Source organism: Malaclemys terrapin, chromosome 2 (assembly GCF_027887155.1).
Source record: "Malaclemys terrapin pileata isolate rMalTer1 chromosome 2, rMalTer1.hap1, whole genome shotgun sequence".
Lineage (NCBI taxonomy): Eukaryota > Metazoa > Chordata > Testudines > Emydidae > Malaclemys > Malaclemys terrapin.
The window spans coordinates 102631217-102643313 of record NC_071506.1 but is presented as its reverse complement, the minus strand read 5'-3'; the positions used below and the strand labels follow the sequence as shown (position 1 = coordinate 102643313).

The window sequence follows — 12097 nt, the reverse complement described above, 5'->3', positions numbered from 1 at the left end:
AAAATGATGAATTCTAAATTAGCTGTTACCATTCAAGAAAGGGATCTTGAAATCACCGTGGATAGTTCTCTGAAAAACATCCGCTCAATGTGCAGCAGCAGTCAAAAAGCTAATAGAATGTTAGAAACCATTAGGAAAGGGATAGACAATAAGTCAGAAAATATCATAATGCCACTACATAAATCTATGGTATGCAGACATCTTGAATACTGCTTGCAGTTCTGGTCACCCCATCTAAAAATATAGATACTGTGTATTAGAATTGGAAAAGGTACAGAAAAGGGCATCAAAAATTATTAGGGGGATGTAAATGCTTCCACATGAGGAGAGATTAAAAAGATAGACTGCTCAGTTTAGAAGAGAGATGACTAAGGGGAGATATGATACAGGTGTATAAAATCATGAATGGTGTCTAGAAAGTGAAAAGGGCATTGATATTTACCCCTTCACATAACACACAAAGCAGAGGTCACCCAATTAAATTAATAAGGTTTAAAACAAACGCAAAGGAGTACTTCTTCACACAATGCACAGTCAACCTGTGAAACTCATTGCCAGGGGATGTTGTGAAGGCCAAAACTATAACTCGGTTCAAAAAAGAATTAGATAAATTCATGAAGAACAGGTCCATCATTGGCTATTGACACCTCATGCTCTTGGCGTCCCTAAACTTCTGACTGCCAGAAGCTGGAACTGGATGACAGGATGAATCATTTGAGAACTGCCCTGTACTGTTCATTTCCTTTGAAGCATCTGGCACTGGCCACTACCAGAAGACTGGATACTAGGCTAGATGGATGATTGGTCTGACCCAGCATGGCCATTCTTATTTTCTGATGTTCACAGAATCTGAACAAAATTGTTCATGTGAAATCAAGGTAATCATGAATGAGGTATCCAAACTCCTCATTTTTGGTTCAGATTGCAATCAGTATGTTTTCCTGCAGAATGTTAGGTGCCTATTTACCTTTGTTTCCACAAACTGAAGATCACTAAATATTTTTATTTTTGAAGAAAACTGTCTTGTAATAAAACTTCAGCTTTCATAATGTAATTTACAGGGAGGGTTGGGATTTTAAATATTTCTTCGCTTAACGCTAAGATCTGCTTTAAAACACTGTTAAATAAAAGCTAGGTGTATTTATTGTCTCTCTCTCCCCAAAAACTCTTATTGTTGACTGAGTAGTAGATTAACAATTCAATTTATATGAACAAAAGTTAAACGTTTATGGTTTTGTCATCTTTCTATTCTGAACAGTTTTGTCACCACTTGTCAAACCAAACAGACATGGATAAGCACCCTAATGGCAGATCTATACTTAAAATACTGCAGCAGTGCAGCTGCACTGGTGCACCTGCACTGCTATAGCGCTTCAGTGAAGATGCTACTACACTGACAGCAGAGTTCTCTCATTGAAACGGGATAGTTATGTCAACAGGAGAAGCCCTCCCATCGATATAACGCTATCTACACCAGCGATTAGGTCAGTATAACTACATTGCTCAAGTGTACATTTTTCACATCCTGAGCGACAATTATGCAGATTCAAGTTTATTGCGTAGGCCTGGCGTAAGGAATGCAGCATTTCCCAGCAGTCTTGGCTTTCTAAGAATAGCTGTAGTTCAGAGAGAGAGAGAGAGAGAGAGAGAGAGAGAGAGAGAGAGAGAGAACAAACAGTATCTATTAAAGTTTCTCCCATCCCTTCAAAACAATGAACGTGTTGGCCTTTGCTTATTTTTCACTCAGTCATTTCCAACCAAAATAAGGATATGTGAGTCAGCTGACAATACTACAGAACTGTATAGCTAAACTACCCCTACAAACAGGGAACAAGAAATGGATTCTGCCAATTCAATCCTATAATTTATCTTTATTTCCAATAAAAAGTAAATCAGACATTTTTTTTTAAATACTTCAGGTTTTAAAGATTCAAAGAAAAAATATGCAGGACTTAGTGGATGGTTTTGCAGCACCGGAGTGTCTGAACTACAATATATGGCACACATATCCCTATTCTATCACCAGACCACCTTGTCACAGAGTATGTCAACAGAAAGGGCTACTTTTCCATGGTAATGCAAGTGCTGGTGGATCACTAGGGATGCTTTACCGACATCAATGTGGGCTGGTGAGGGAAGGTGCATGACACACGCATCTTTAAGAATACAGGACTGTTCAGAAAGTTGCAAGCAGGGACTTTCTTTCCCAATCAGTGGATTACCATTGGGAATGTTGACATGCCAAAAGTGATCTTGAAAAAACCCAGCCTACCACTTTCTCCCATAGCTCATGAAGCATGTACACCAGCAACCACAACAGCACCAAGGAGAGCTTCAACTACAGGTTCAACAGTTCCAGAATGACAGTTGAATGTGTAGTGTAGACCAGGCCTAACATGAATTAAGGTCATATTCATTTTAGGTGAATCTGCTTGACATTTGTAGGCGTTATGTAAAGGACAAGCGTTCTACCCGAGCCTTTGGATTTTCAAGGCATTTCCATTTCAATTTGACCACGTCTTCAATGGTAATCCACTGATTGGGAAAGAAAGTCCCTGCTTGCAACTTTCTGAACAGTCCTGTATTCTTAAAGATGCGTGTGTCATGCACCTTCCCTCACCAGCCCACATTGATGTCGGTAAAGCATCCCTAGTGATCCACCAGCACTTGCATTACCATGGAAAAGTAGCCCTTTCTGTTGACATACTCTGTGACAAGGTGGTCTGATGATAGAATAGGGATATGTGTGCCATATATTGTAGTTCAGACACTCCAGTGCTGCAAAACCATCCACTATCACATGTAGAGGGAGAGATATGTAGAGGGAGAGATATGGATTGGTTTTGGAGCCCAAGAGGAAATACTTTCTGGTAGTCTCTCATGTAGAGGGAGAGATATGGATTGGTTTGGGAGCCCAAGAGGAAATACTTTCTGGTAGTCTCTTCCCTAATCACCTGGAGCCTGCTCCTGAACAAATCTGGTCAGGAATATTCTGAGAAACAGGGTTTTCGTGGGAGCTTGCCAGGGCTTCTACCAAACAAACAACCCTGGAGCTGGCAATCCCAAGACCCACAGCTCCAGGACAGCCACTCCATGAGAATTGCCCCAGGGCTGGGAATTCCATGGCATCAGTTGGGGAACATCATTGCTGCAAAACCATCCACTCTGTCCTTCACATTGACCAGAGTCACAGTCTGGTGTAGCCGGAGGTGATTAACAGCACTGCACTCTCATCAGGGTTTCCAGGATCCCTGCCACCAGAACTGGAATCCTGAAAACCCCGGGACAGGCATCCAGAGTCCACAACTACAGGGCAGCTACACCTGCCCTGGTGCCAGGGCAGCCTCACCATGCAGACTAGGGCCAGGGATACCTAGGACTTCCAGACACCCAAGCTGCCTGATTCCCACAGCCTAGGGAGTCAGGAAGCCTGGGGGTCCCCAACTCCAAAGCATTCTGCACGGTGGACTGCCCCAGAGCCACAAACTCTGGAAGCCTCAGCAGCTGCTATTGAACTTGAGGTGATTTTTTATCAGTTTCCATGAGGGAAGGGCAGCAATGAAATTGACCCAACTGTGCAGTTTCACTTGGTATTCAGTGGTGAGTCACAGTGAAACTTAACAGAATTAGTCAATTTCAGTCAGCAGCTCAAGGAGCATACTTCCTTTCAGAAACACAATGTGGGAATTCACGTTTTGTGAGAAATTTCAAAATGTCTAAATTTCCTGTAAAATTGAAATTCTGAGGTTCAATTACTTCTACTCCTGAGCTGTCACCGTCCCCTTCCCCAGCCTGCCATAAAAAGAGGAAGGATATTAAAATTAATAGCTGAAATGATTACCCTCATGCCAGGAAATATGGGAGTCTGAGAAAACTCACCTTCCTGGCACTGTCCAATTCCACCTCATTTTGCATATCCGTAAGTCTGCCCTCCAAAGTTGTGGTACAGATATGCCCAGTCCTGTACGGCAAACTGAAAATTTAAACTTCTTCACAACCCCTTTAAGATAGCTTCTTTAAGGTCATTAACTGATATTCTCAAATTCCCCTGCCAAACCACTTCCTTCCAATAGCAGAAAAGCTCTGATCCTGTATTCAGTTTTGGGAAAAACTAAAACTCGTTAGTATCTGTTTTAAAGTGAAGGACTAATGCCTTGTTTACACAAGGAAATTGTATTATCTAGAAACTAGTTAAGTTTGTGTAACCCTCTTGTATATAAGCTATTTTAGTCTGAAAAGTACCTTATATCAATTTAATGTATGCCAATTCCTTAGGTGCTTCAAACATTGCTAAGACCAATGTTTTTCAACCTACAGTACAAGAGACGATGACTGCAACACACAAAGCAAGGTAAAAGCAGCAGCTCCCTGCTATGTTTAGGTATTGTGTCATCAACTGCTCCAGAATATATACAGAATCATAAGTGACTGAATTCAGGTCCTAATAGGTTACATAAAACTTTTTGTTCATCAAGCCCTAAGAGCAACACTGTATCTTCACTGCAGCATTAACTTGAGTTATCTACATTCCTCTCAAATGAACCAAGCTTGAATTAGAGCAGCCACACTGCAAAACAACACTCAAAATGTACAGAATGATTGTGTTAGTAACTGCCAAGTTGTGTTAACTCAAGATATACGCTATACACCAAAGGTATATCTACACTGCAGCTGGGAGCAAGCCTCCAGCCCAGCCAGACAGACTCACATTAGCAGGGCTTGAGCTAGCATGCTAAAAATAGGAGTGTGGACATCGCAGCTCAGGATGGAAATCAGGCTCTCAAATCCAAGGGGTCAGGTGGGCTTGAGAGCCTACGCTCCAGCTCAGACCATAGCATCCACACTGTTATTTTTATCATGCTTGCTCAGGCCCATTAGCATGAGCCTGTCTACCGGGCTGGGTGGTCTGATTCCAGACACTGTGTAGATACACCTCTACAGGTCAGCCACATCAAGTTAAAAAGCACTACCACATTCAAATTAAGAGGTGTCATGTATGGACAGGACTACAGGACTCAAATTTGGAACAATCGAGTTCTAACTCAAGTTAATTATGCCACAAAGACAAGCCCTTGATGACTTGCTGAAGGTCACAATCCAAGTCAGGGGCAGAGCAAGGAAGAGAAGCCACATTCCTGAACCAGCCACGAGACAGTGCTCCATCATATTTTAATAAATATTTCTGTCTTTATTTTAAGTAAAAATAACACAAGTATGCCCTGATCCTGCAAACACTTAAGCATGTGCTAACTTTTGTGCAAATGAGCAATTTCATTAATGTCATATAAAACTGAGCACATGCACCAGGGATTGCAAGATTAGAGCCACTTTCTCTGCAGCTCACACTATAATGTAAGGCTCTTTGAATTGCTATGTAAAAAATAGTAAAGGTACATGGTTAAGACAAAAAAAGCTTTATGTATACATTGTTTTGCTAATCTACCATGCAGACTTTTTAAAAATCTTATTTACTTTGCCCTATTTATGCTACTTGTTCGTTTTTTGAATTTTTCAGCTCAGACAATGAAAATAGGCTCTCTGTGCCATTGCTAATGATGAAAGTAACCAGTGGTCACGTTTAAATCCAAACACATAGTTATCAACTTTTTTAAAATGAAAGTTAGATCACACTTCAGATACCACAATGGCTTCCTAAGACCTCATGCCCATTTCCATGGATTCACAATCTCCCCTGACCCCTGGGCAGACCAACAAAAAACAGGAGAAATGGACCAACTTACTGTGGGAATAACGACACTGCCTACGGGTGAATGGGGCAGACAGAGTCTCCTTTGCCAAACACAGGAGTGTTAGGGCTGGGACTCATCTCCACAGCCCCTTACAGGACACCTGCAGCGTCCCTCACCCCTTCCTCCCCCGGAACCCTGTGACCCGACCCCCCAGCAGCGCTGAGAACTGGAGCAGTGACCTCACACACAGCTCCTCTGAAACCCTCGCTCCCCACGCCCAGGCCAGCGGGGAGACTCCCCCGCACAGCAGAGTGGAGGCCTGGCAGTGCCCGGGGCTGCCACCCACCGCAACCAGCTCCCTGCGGGGGAGAAGTGGGAGAATCGCACTCCTCCTCCCCCTCCTTACCCCATAGGGCGCTGAGAGAGGGGACCCTGGCCCCGTGGAGGAGCCTGCGAGGTAGGGCAGGTCTCGCCGGGCCGGGGCCCCTCCCACCCCCATCGCCACGGAGCTCAGGGGTTCCTTTCCACGCCCCGCCCCACCTAGTACCTGTTGTGCCTCTGCGCGGCGGGGACGCTGGTGTAATAGGCCGTTCGTCGCTGGGTGCTGCGCGGCACCGGGTGCAGCGGGATGTGGTCCGCCATCTTCCCCGCCCACCTGCCCGGAACCGGCTCCCGTCCGTGAACCGTCACCCGACGTCACCCTGCCGCGCGCAAACACCACGCGCGAGGAACTGCCGGAGACACCTGACGTCACCAACAGCTGATGGAGAGGGCGGTGCTAGGCGCGGCTGCGATATAAACAAGTGGGCGGGGCTTGCGCGGCAGCACCACCTACTTGACCGCGCTTGTTCTCCAGTTCTTAGCGCGTGCGGAGTGGATGGGGGTGCAGCTGGGCGGGGCGGAAAGGGATTTGTGGCGGTGCGCGTGGGAGGGAGGAAAGATAGAGGGGTGGATAGAGGCTGGTTGCTGTGGTGCGTGGGGGACAAGGGGTGGAGGTTGGTGGGGACTGTGCATAAGGCGGTGGCTGAGGGGTGTAGGGACTAGGATCACACTCCTGAGCTTATTCGGCTTTAAATAAATAAATGGAGATATCCTATCTCCTAGAACTGGAAGGGTCCATGAAAGGTCATCATGTCCAGCCCCCTGCCTTCACTAGCAGGACCAAGTACTGATTTTGCCCCAGATCCCTAAGTGGCCCCCTCAAGGATTGAACTCACAAGGCTGGGTTTAGCAGGCCAACACTCAAACCACTGAGCTATCGTCTTCATTTTAAAAGTACTTATTGACCTTGTTGTGCCAGTATAGACGGGGAACTGGAGCCGTACCCGCAGGAGGTGACGGGCCTGTGGCAGGCATCCGTGGTAACACAGTGCGTGCATGCCTTGATTCCCTGCCCCTCTAGGGACTGCATTCCATCCAAAATGCATGAGCCCTCGGCTGAGGAATGCTTAGTGGGAGCTCTGCCCTAGTGATGCTGAGAGAGTTCACATTCACTTTAGCTCCTGCTGGCTTTAAAATCCGGATTAACTTTTGTTTGGAAAAAAGTTACAGATGCTTAAAATACTTTTATGCTAAATCTTCAAGATGTAGTAAAATATTCTTTGTCTACATTTACGCCTCTTACTACAGAGTACCTGCAACCCCACCAAAGCACTGTTGTGGGCTACATGAGAATGGGAAAATGAAACAATAGAAACAAAGTCCACTTGTCACCATTCAGACAGGCAAAAATAAAAAGCATACATTTTGGAAAATCTTTGCTTTTTAGTAACCTTTGAAATCCTTGTCTGTGTGGGGCTAGAGGATTTTGCTGTGTCTTCCATTTCAGCTAGTTTCCCTCATTCTGGTGGGTGCATTGATCAGCATTCATGTCGCGTCACAGTCCCCATCCGTATCTGGCCAAGGCCGGGTAACCAGTGGATCAAAAACCAGCAGATCAAATTTGGTGAAGATTCTGATGGAACAAAGGAACCAGTTGCAGGAGTAAAAAGAGAATGCAGGCAGAAACCCAGCAACAGAGTGGGGGCCACCCAGTTTAGTGCACCCAATGCAACATGTATGATTACCTGCCCTATGGGGAGGTGGTGTATGTGTGCATTCGGTGCAAGGAGCTCCTGGCCCATAGAGACCGTGAGCTGAGGGAGACAGAGGTACGTAGATGAGACTTTCTGGGACACAGTAGAATGGTCCCACCCCCGGTCTGACAGCCTCTATGCTGTTGAGAAGGATGAAAGTCCCAGGGAAGGAGGGCATCTAACTAGAGCAGAGGAAAACAATCCAATATTTGGAACTCTCCTTCCAGATGATGATGTGGTATCCTCTCGCACTGAGGATATCCCTCTGGGGGAGGGAACTCCAGCTATTAGAAAGAGACAGGTATTAGTAATGGACGATTCGATCATTAGAAACATAGATAGCTGGGTTTGTGATGACCAGGAGAACTGCATGGTGACTTGCCTGCCTGGTTCCACACGCAGGGCCAGCTAAACAGGCAGAACTGCAGAGTCTCAATGCGTGGCTCAGACAATGGTGTAGGGAGGAGGGGTTTAGATTTATTAGGAACTGGGAAAATTTGGGGGAAAGGGGGAGCCTATACAGGGAGGATGGGCTCCACCTAAACCAAAATGGAACCAGGTTGCTGGCACTTAACATTAAAAAGGTCGTAGAGCAGTTTTTAAACTAAGGGTTGTGGGAAAGCCGACAGGTGTGGAGCAGCACATGGTTCGGACATCCCTTAGGGGAGGATCTATTAATAGAGAATCTCTATGTCCTAGCGAGGATGAGAGGATGGAAAATGATAAAATACAGGCAGGGGCTGATCAGCAACAGTCAAATAAAAAGAGTCCCATTCAGTTACATCGTGTAATGGCAGACAGCTAAAAGGAGATACGTTTTTAAAGTGCTTATATACCAGTGCTAGAAGTCTAAATAATAAAATGGGTGAACTGGAGTGCCTTGTATTAAATGAGGATATTGATATAATAAGCATCACAGAAACTTTGTGGAATAAGGATAATCAATGGGGTACAGTAATACCAGGGTAATACCAAAATATATCAGAAGGACAGAACAGGTCGTGCTTGTGGGGAAGTGGCATTATATGTGAAAGAAAGGGTAGAATCAAATGAAGTAAAAATTGTAAATGAATCAAACTGTACTATAGAATCTCTATGGATAGTAATTTCATGCTCTAATAATAAGAATATAGCGGTAAGGATATATTACCAACCACCTGACTAGGACGGTGATAGCGACTGTGAAATGCTCAGGCAGATTAGAGATGCTACTAAAATAAAAAAACTTAATAATAATAATAATGTGGGATTTCAGTTATTCCCATATTGACTGGGTACTTGTCAACACAGGACGGGATGCAGAGATAAAGTTTCTTAACACCTTAAATGACTGCTTCTTGGAGCAACTGGTCCTGGAACACACCAGAGGAGAGGCAATTCTTGATCTAGTCCAGTGTTTCTCAAACTGGGGCCACCGCTTTTGTAGGGAAAGCCCCTGGAGGGCTGGGTTGGTTTGTTTACCTGCCCCGTCCGCAAGTCCAGCCGATTGCGGCTCCCACTGGCCGCAGTTCACCGCTCTAGGCTGATGGAAGCTGCTGGAAGTGGCGGCCAGTACGTCCCTTGGCCCACGCCGCTTCCAGCAGCTCCCATCGGCCTGGAGCGGTGAACCGCAGCCAGTGGGAGCTGCAATCGGCCAGACCTGTGGACGGGGCAGGTAAACAAACTGACCCGGTCCTCCAGGGGCTTTCCCTACACAAGCAGTGGCCCCAGTTTGAGAAACACTGATCTAGTCCTAAGTGGAGCACAAGATCTGGTCCAAGAGGTGAATATAGCTGGACTGCTTGGTAATAGTGACCATAATATAATTACATTTAATATCTCTGTGGCAGGAAAAACACCACAGTGACCCAACACTGTAGCATTTAATTTCAGAAAGAAGAACTACACAAAAATGAGGAGGTTAGTTAAACAGAAATTAAAGAGTAAAAGTGAAATCTTTGCAAGCTGTGTGGAAACTTTTTAAAGACACCATTATAGAGGCTCAACTTAAATGTATACCCCAAATTTAAAAACATAGTAAGAGAACCAAAAAAGAGCCACCGTGGGTAAATAACAAAGTAAAAGAAACAGTGAGAGGCAAAAAGGCATCCTTTAAAAAGTGGAAGTTAAATCCTACTGAGGAAAATAGAAAGAAGCATAAACACTGGCAAATCAGGTGTAAAAATGCAATTAGGAAGGTCAAAAAAGAATTTGAGGAACAGTTAGACAAAGACTCAAAAAGTAATAGCAAAAATGTTTTTAAGTACATCAGAAGCAGGAAGCCTGCTAAACAACCAGTAGGGCCACTGGATGATCACGGTGCTAAAGAAGCACTCAAGGACAAGGCCATTGCGGAGAAACTAAATGAATTCTTTGCATCGGCCTTCACAGCTGAGGATGTGAGGGAGAGTCCCAAACCTGAGCCATTCTTTTTAGGTGACAGGTCTGAGGAACTGTCCCAGATTGAGGTATCATTAGAGGAAGTTTTGGAACAAATTGATAAATTAAACAGCAATAAGTCACCAGGACCAGATGGTATTCACCCAAGAGTTCTGAAGGAACTCAAATGTGAAATTGAAGAACTACTAACTGTAGTCTGTAACCTATCATTTAAATCAGCTTCTGTACCAGATGACTGGAGGATAGCTAATATGATGTCAATTTTTAAAAAGAGCTCCAGAGGTGATCCCGGCAATTACAGGCCTGTAAGCCTAACTTCAGTACTGGGCAAACTGGTTGAAACTATAATAAAGAACAATATTTTCAGACATATAGATGAACATAATTTGTTGAGGAAGAGTCAACATGGTTTTAGTAAAGAGAAATCACGCCTCACCAATCTACTAGAATTCTTTGAGGGGGTCAACAAGCATTTGGACCCAGGGGATCCAGTGGATATAGTGTACTTAGATTTTCAGAAAGCTTTGGACAAGGTCCTTCACCAAAGGCTCTTACAAAAAGTAAGCTGTCACAGGATAAGTGGGAAGGTGCTCTCATGGATTGGTAACTGGTTAAAAGATAGGAAACAAAGGGTAGGTATAAATGGTCAGTTTTCAGAATGGAGAGAGATAAATAGTGGTGTCCTCCAGCGGTCTGTTTTGGGACCTGTCCTATTCAACATATTCATAAATGATCTGGAAAAAAGGGTAAACAGTGAGGTGGCAAAATTTGCAGATGATACAAAATTACTAAAGATAGTTAAGACCCAGGCAGACTGAGAAGAGCTATAAAACTGGTGACTGGGCAACAAAATGGCAGATGAAATTTAATGTTGATAAATGCAGAGTAATGCACATTGGAAAGCATAATCCAGACTATACATATAAAATGATGGGGTCTAAATTAGCTGTTACCACTCAAGAAAGAGATCTTGGAGTCATTGTGGATAGTTCTCTGAAAACATCCACTCAATGTGCAGCAACAGTCAAAAAAGCAAACAGAATGCTGGGAATAATTAAGAAAGGGATAGATAATTGGACAGAAAATATCATGTTGCCTCTATATAAATCCATAGTATGCCCACATCTTGAATACTGAGTGCAGATGTGGTCACCCCATCTCAAAAAAGATATATTGGAATGGGAAAAGGTTCAGAAAAGGGCAACAAAAAATATTAGGGGTATGAAATGGCTTCCGTATGAGGAGAAATTAATAAGACTGGGACTTTTCAGCTTTGAAAAGAGATGAGTAAGGGGGGATATGATTGAGGTCTATAAAATCATGACTGGTGTAGAGAAAGTAGATAAGGAAGTGTTGTTTACTACTTCTGATAACACAAGAACTAGGGGTCACCAAATGAAATTAATAGGCAGCAGGTTTAAAACAAATAAAGGAAGTATTTTTTCACAAAACGCACAATCAACCTGTGGAACTCCTTGCCAGAGGATGTTGTGAAGGCGAAGACTATAACAGGGTTTGAAAAAGAACTAGATAAATTCAGGAAGGATAGGTCCATCAATGGCTATTAGCCACGATGGGCAGGAATGGTGTCCCTAGCCTCTGTTTGCCAGAAGCTGGGAATGAGCGACAGGGGATGGATCACTTGATGATTACCTGTTCTGTTCATTCCCTCTGGGGCACCTGGCACCGGCCACTGTCGGAAGACAGGATGCTGGGCTAGATGGACCTTTGGTCTGACCCAGTAGGGCCATTCTTATTTTCTTATGGTACCACAGCACGAGAAAGTAATTGAATATCCCAGCTACCGGCCAACAGTGAATTATATCCCTACTTAATTTCTACCCTCACACATTAGCTTCTGAACTATCCAAAAAAGCATGTAAGAATATTTTCATAATAGGAAGTTCCAACTCTCTCTTCACTCTGATCCTCCTCTTGTTCAACAATGGCTGC

The 12097-nt window shown here is 44.1% G+C and overlaps 1 protein-coding gene across 3 annotated transcripts in view; it reads right to left on the bottom strand.

Annotated features, from left to right (window-relative positions):
• ATP9B (ATPase phospholipid transporting 9B (putative)) overlaps positions 1-6391 on the bottom strand; it is a 291535-nt gene extending 285144 nt beyond the window's left edge. For 2 of the 3 annotated variants that reach the window (XM_054019115.1, XM_054019116.1), the window contains exon 1: positions 6238-6391. In XM_054019115.1, coding sequence (XP_053875090.1) covers positions 6238-6332 — 95 coding nt within the window. In that variant the 5' untranslated portion in view covers positions 6333-6391. The remainder of the gene's footprint in view (positions 1-6237) is intronic. The other variant, XM_054019117.1, reaches the window with a different exon arrangement.
• Between the last annotated feature and the right edge of the window lie 5706 nt (positions 6392-12097).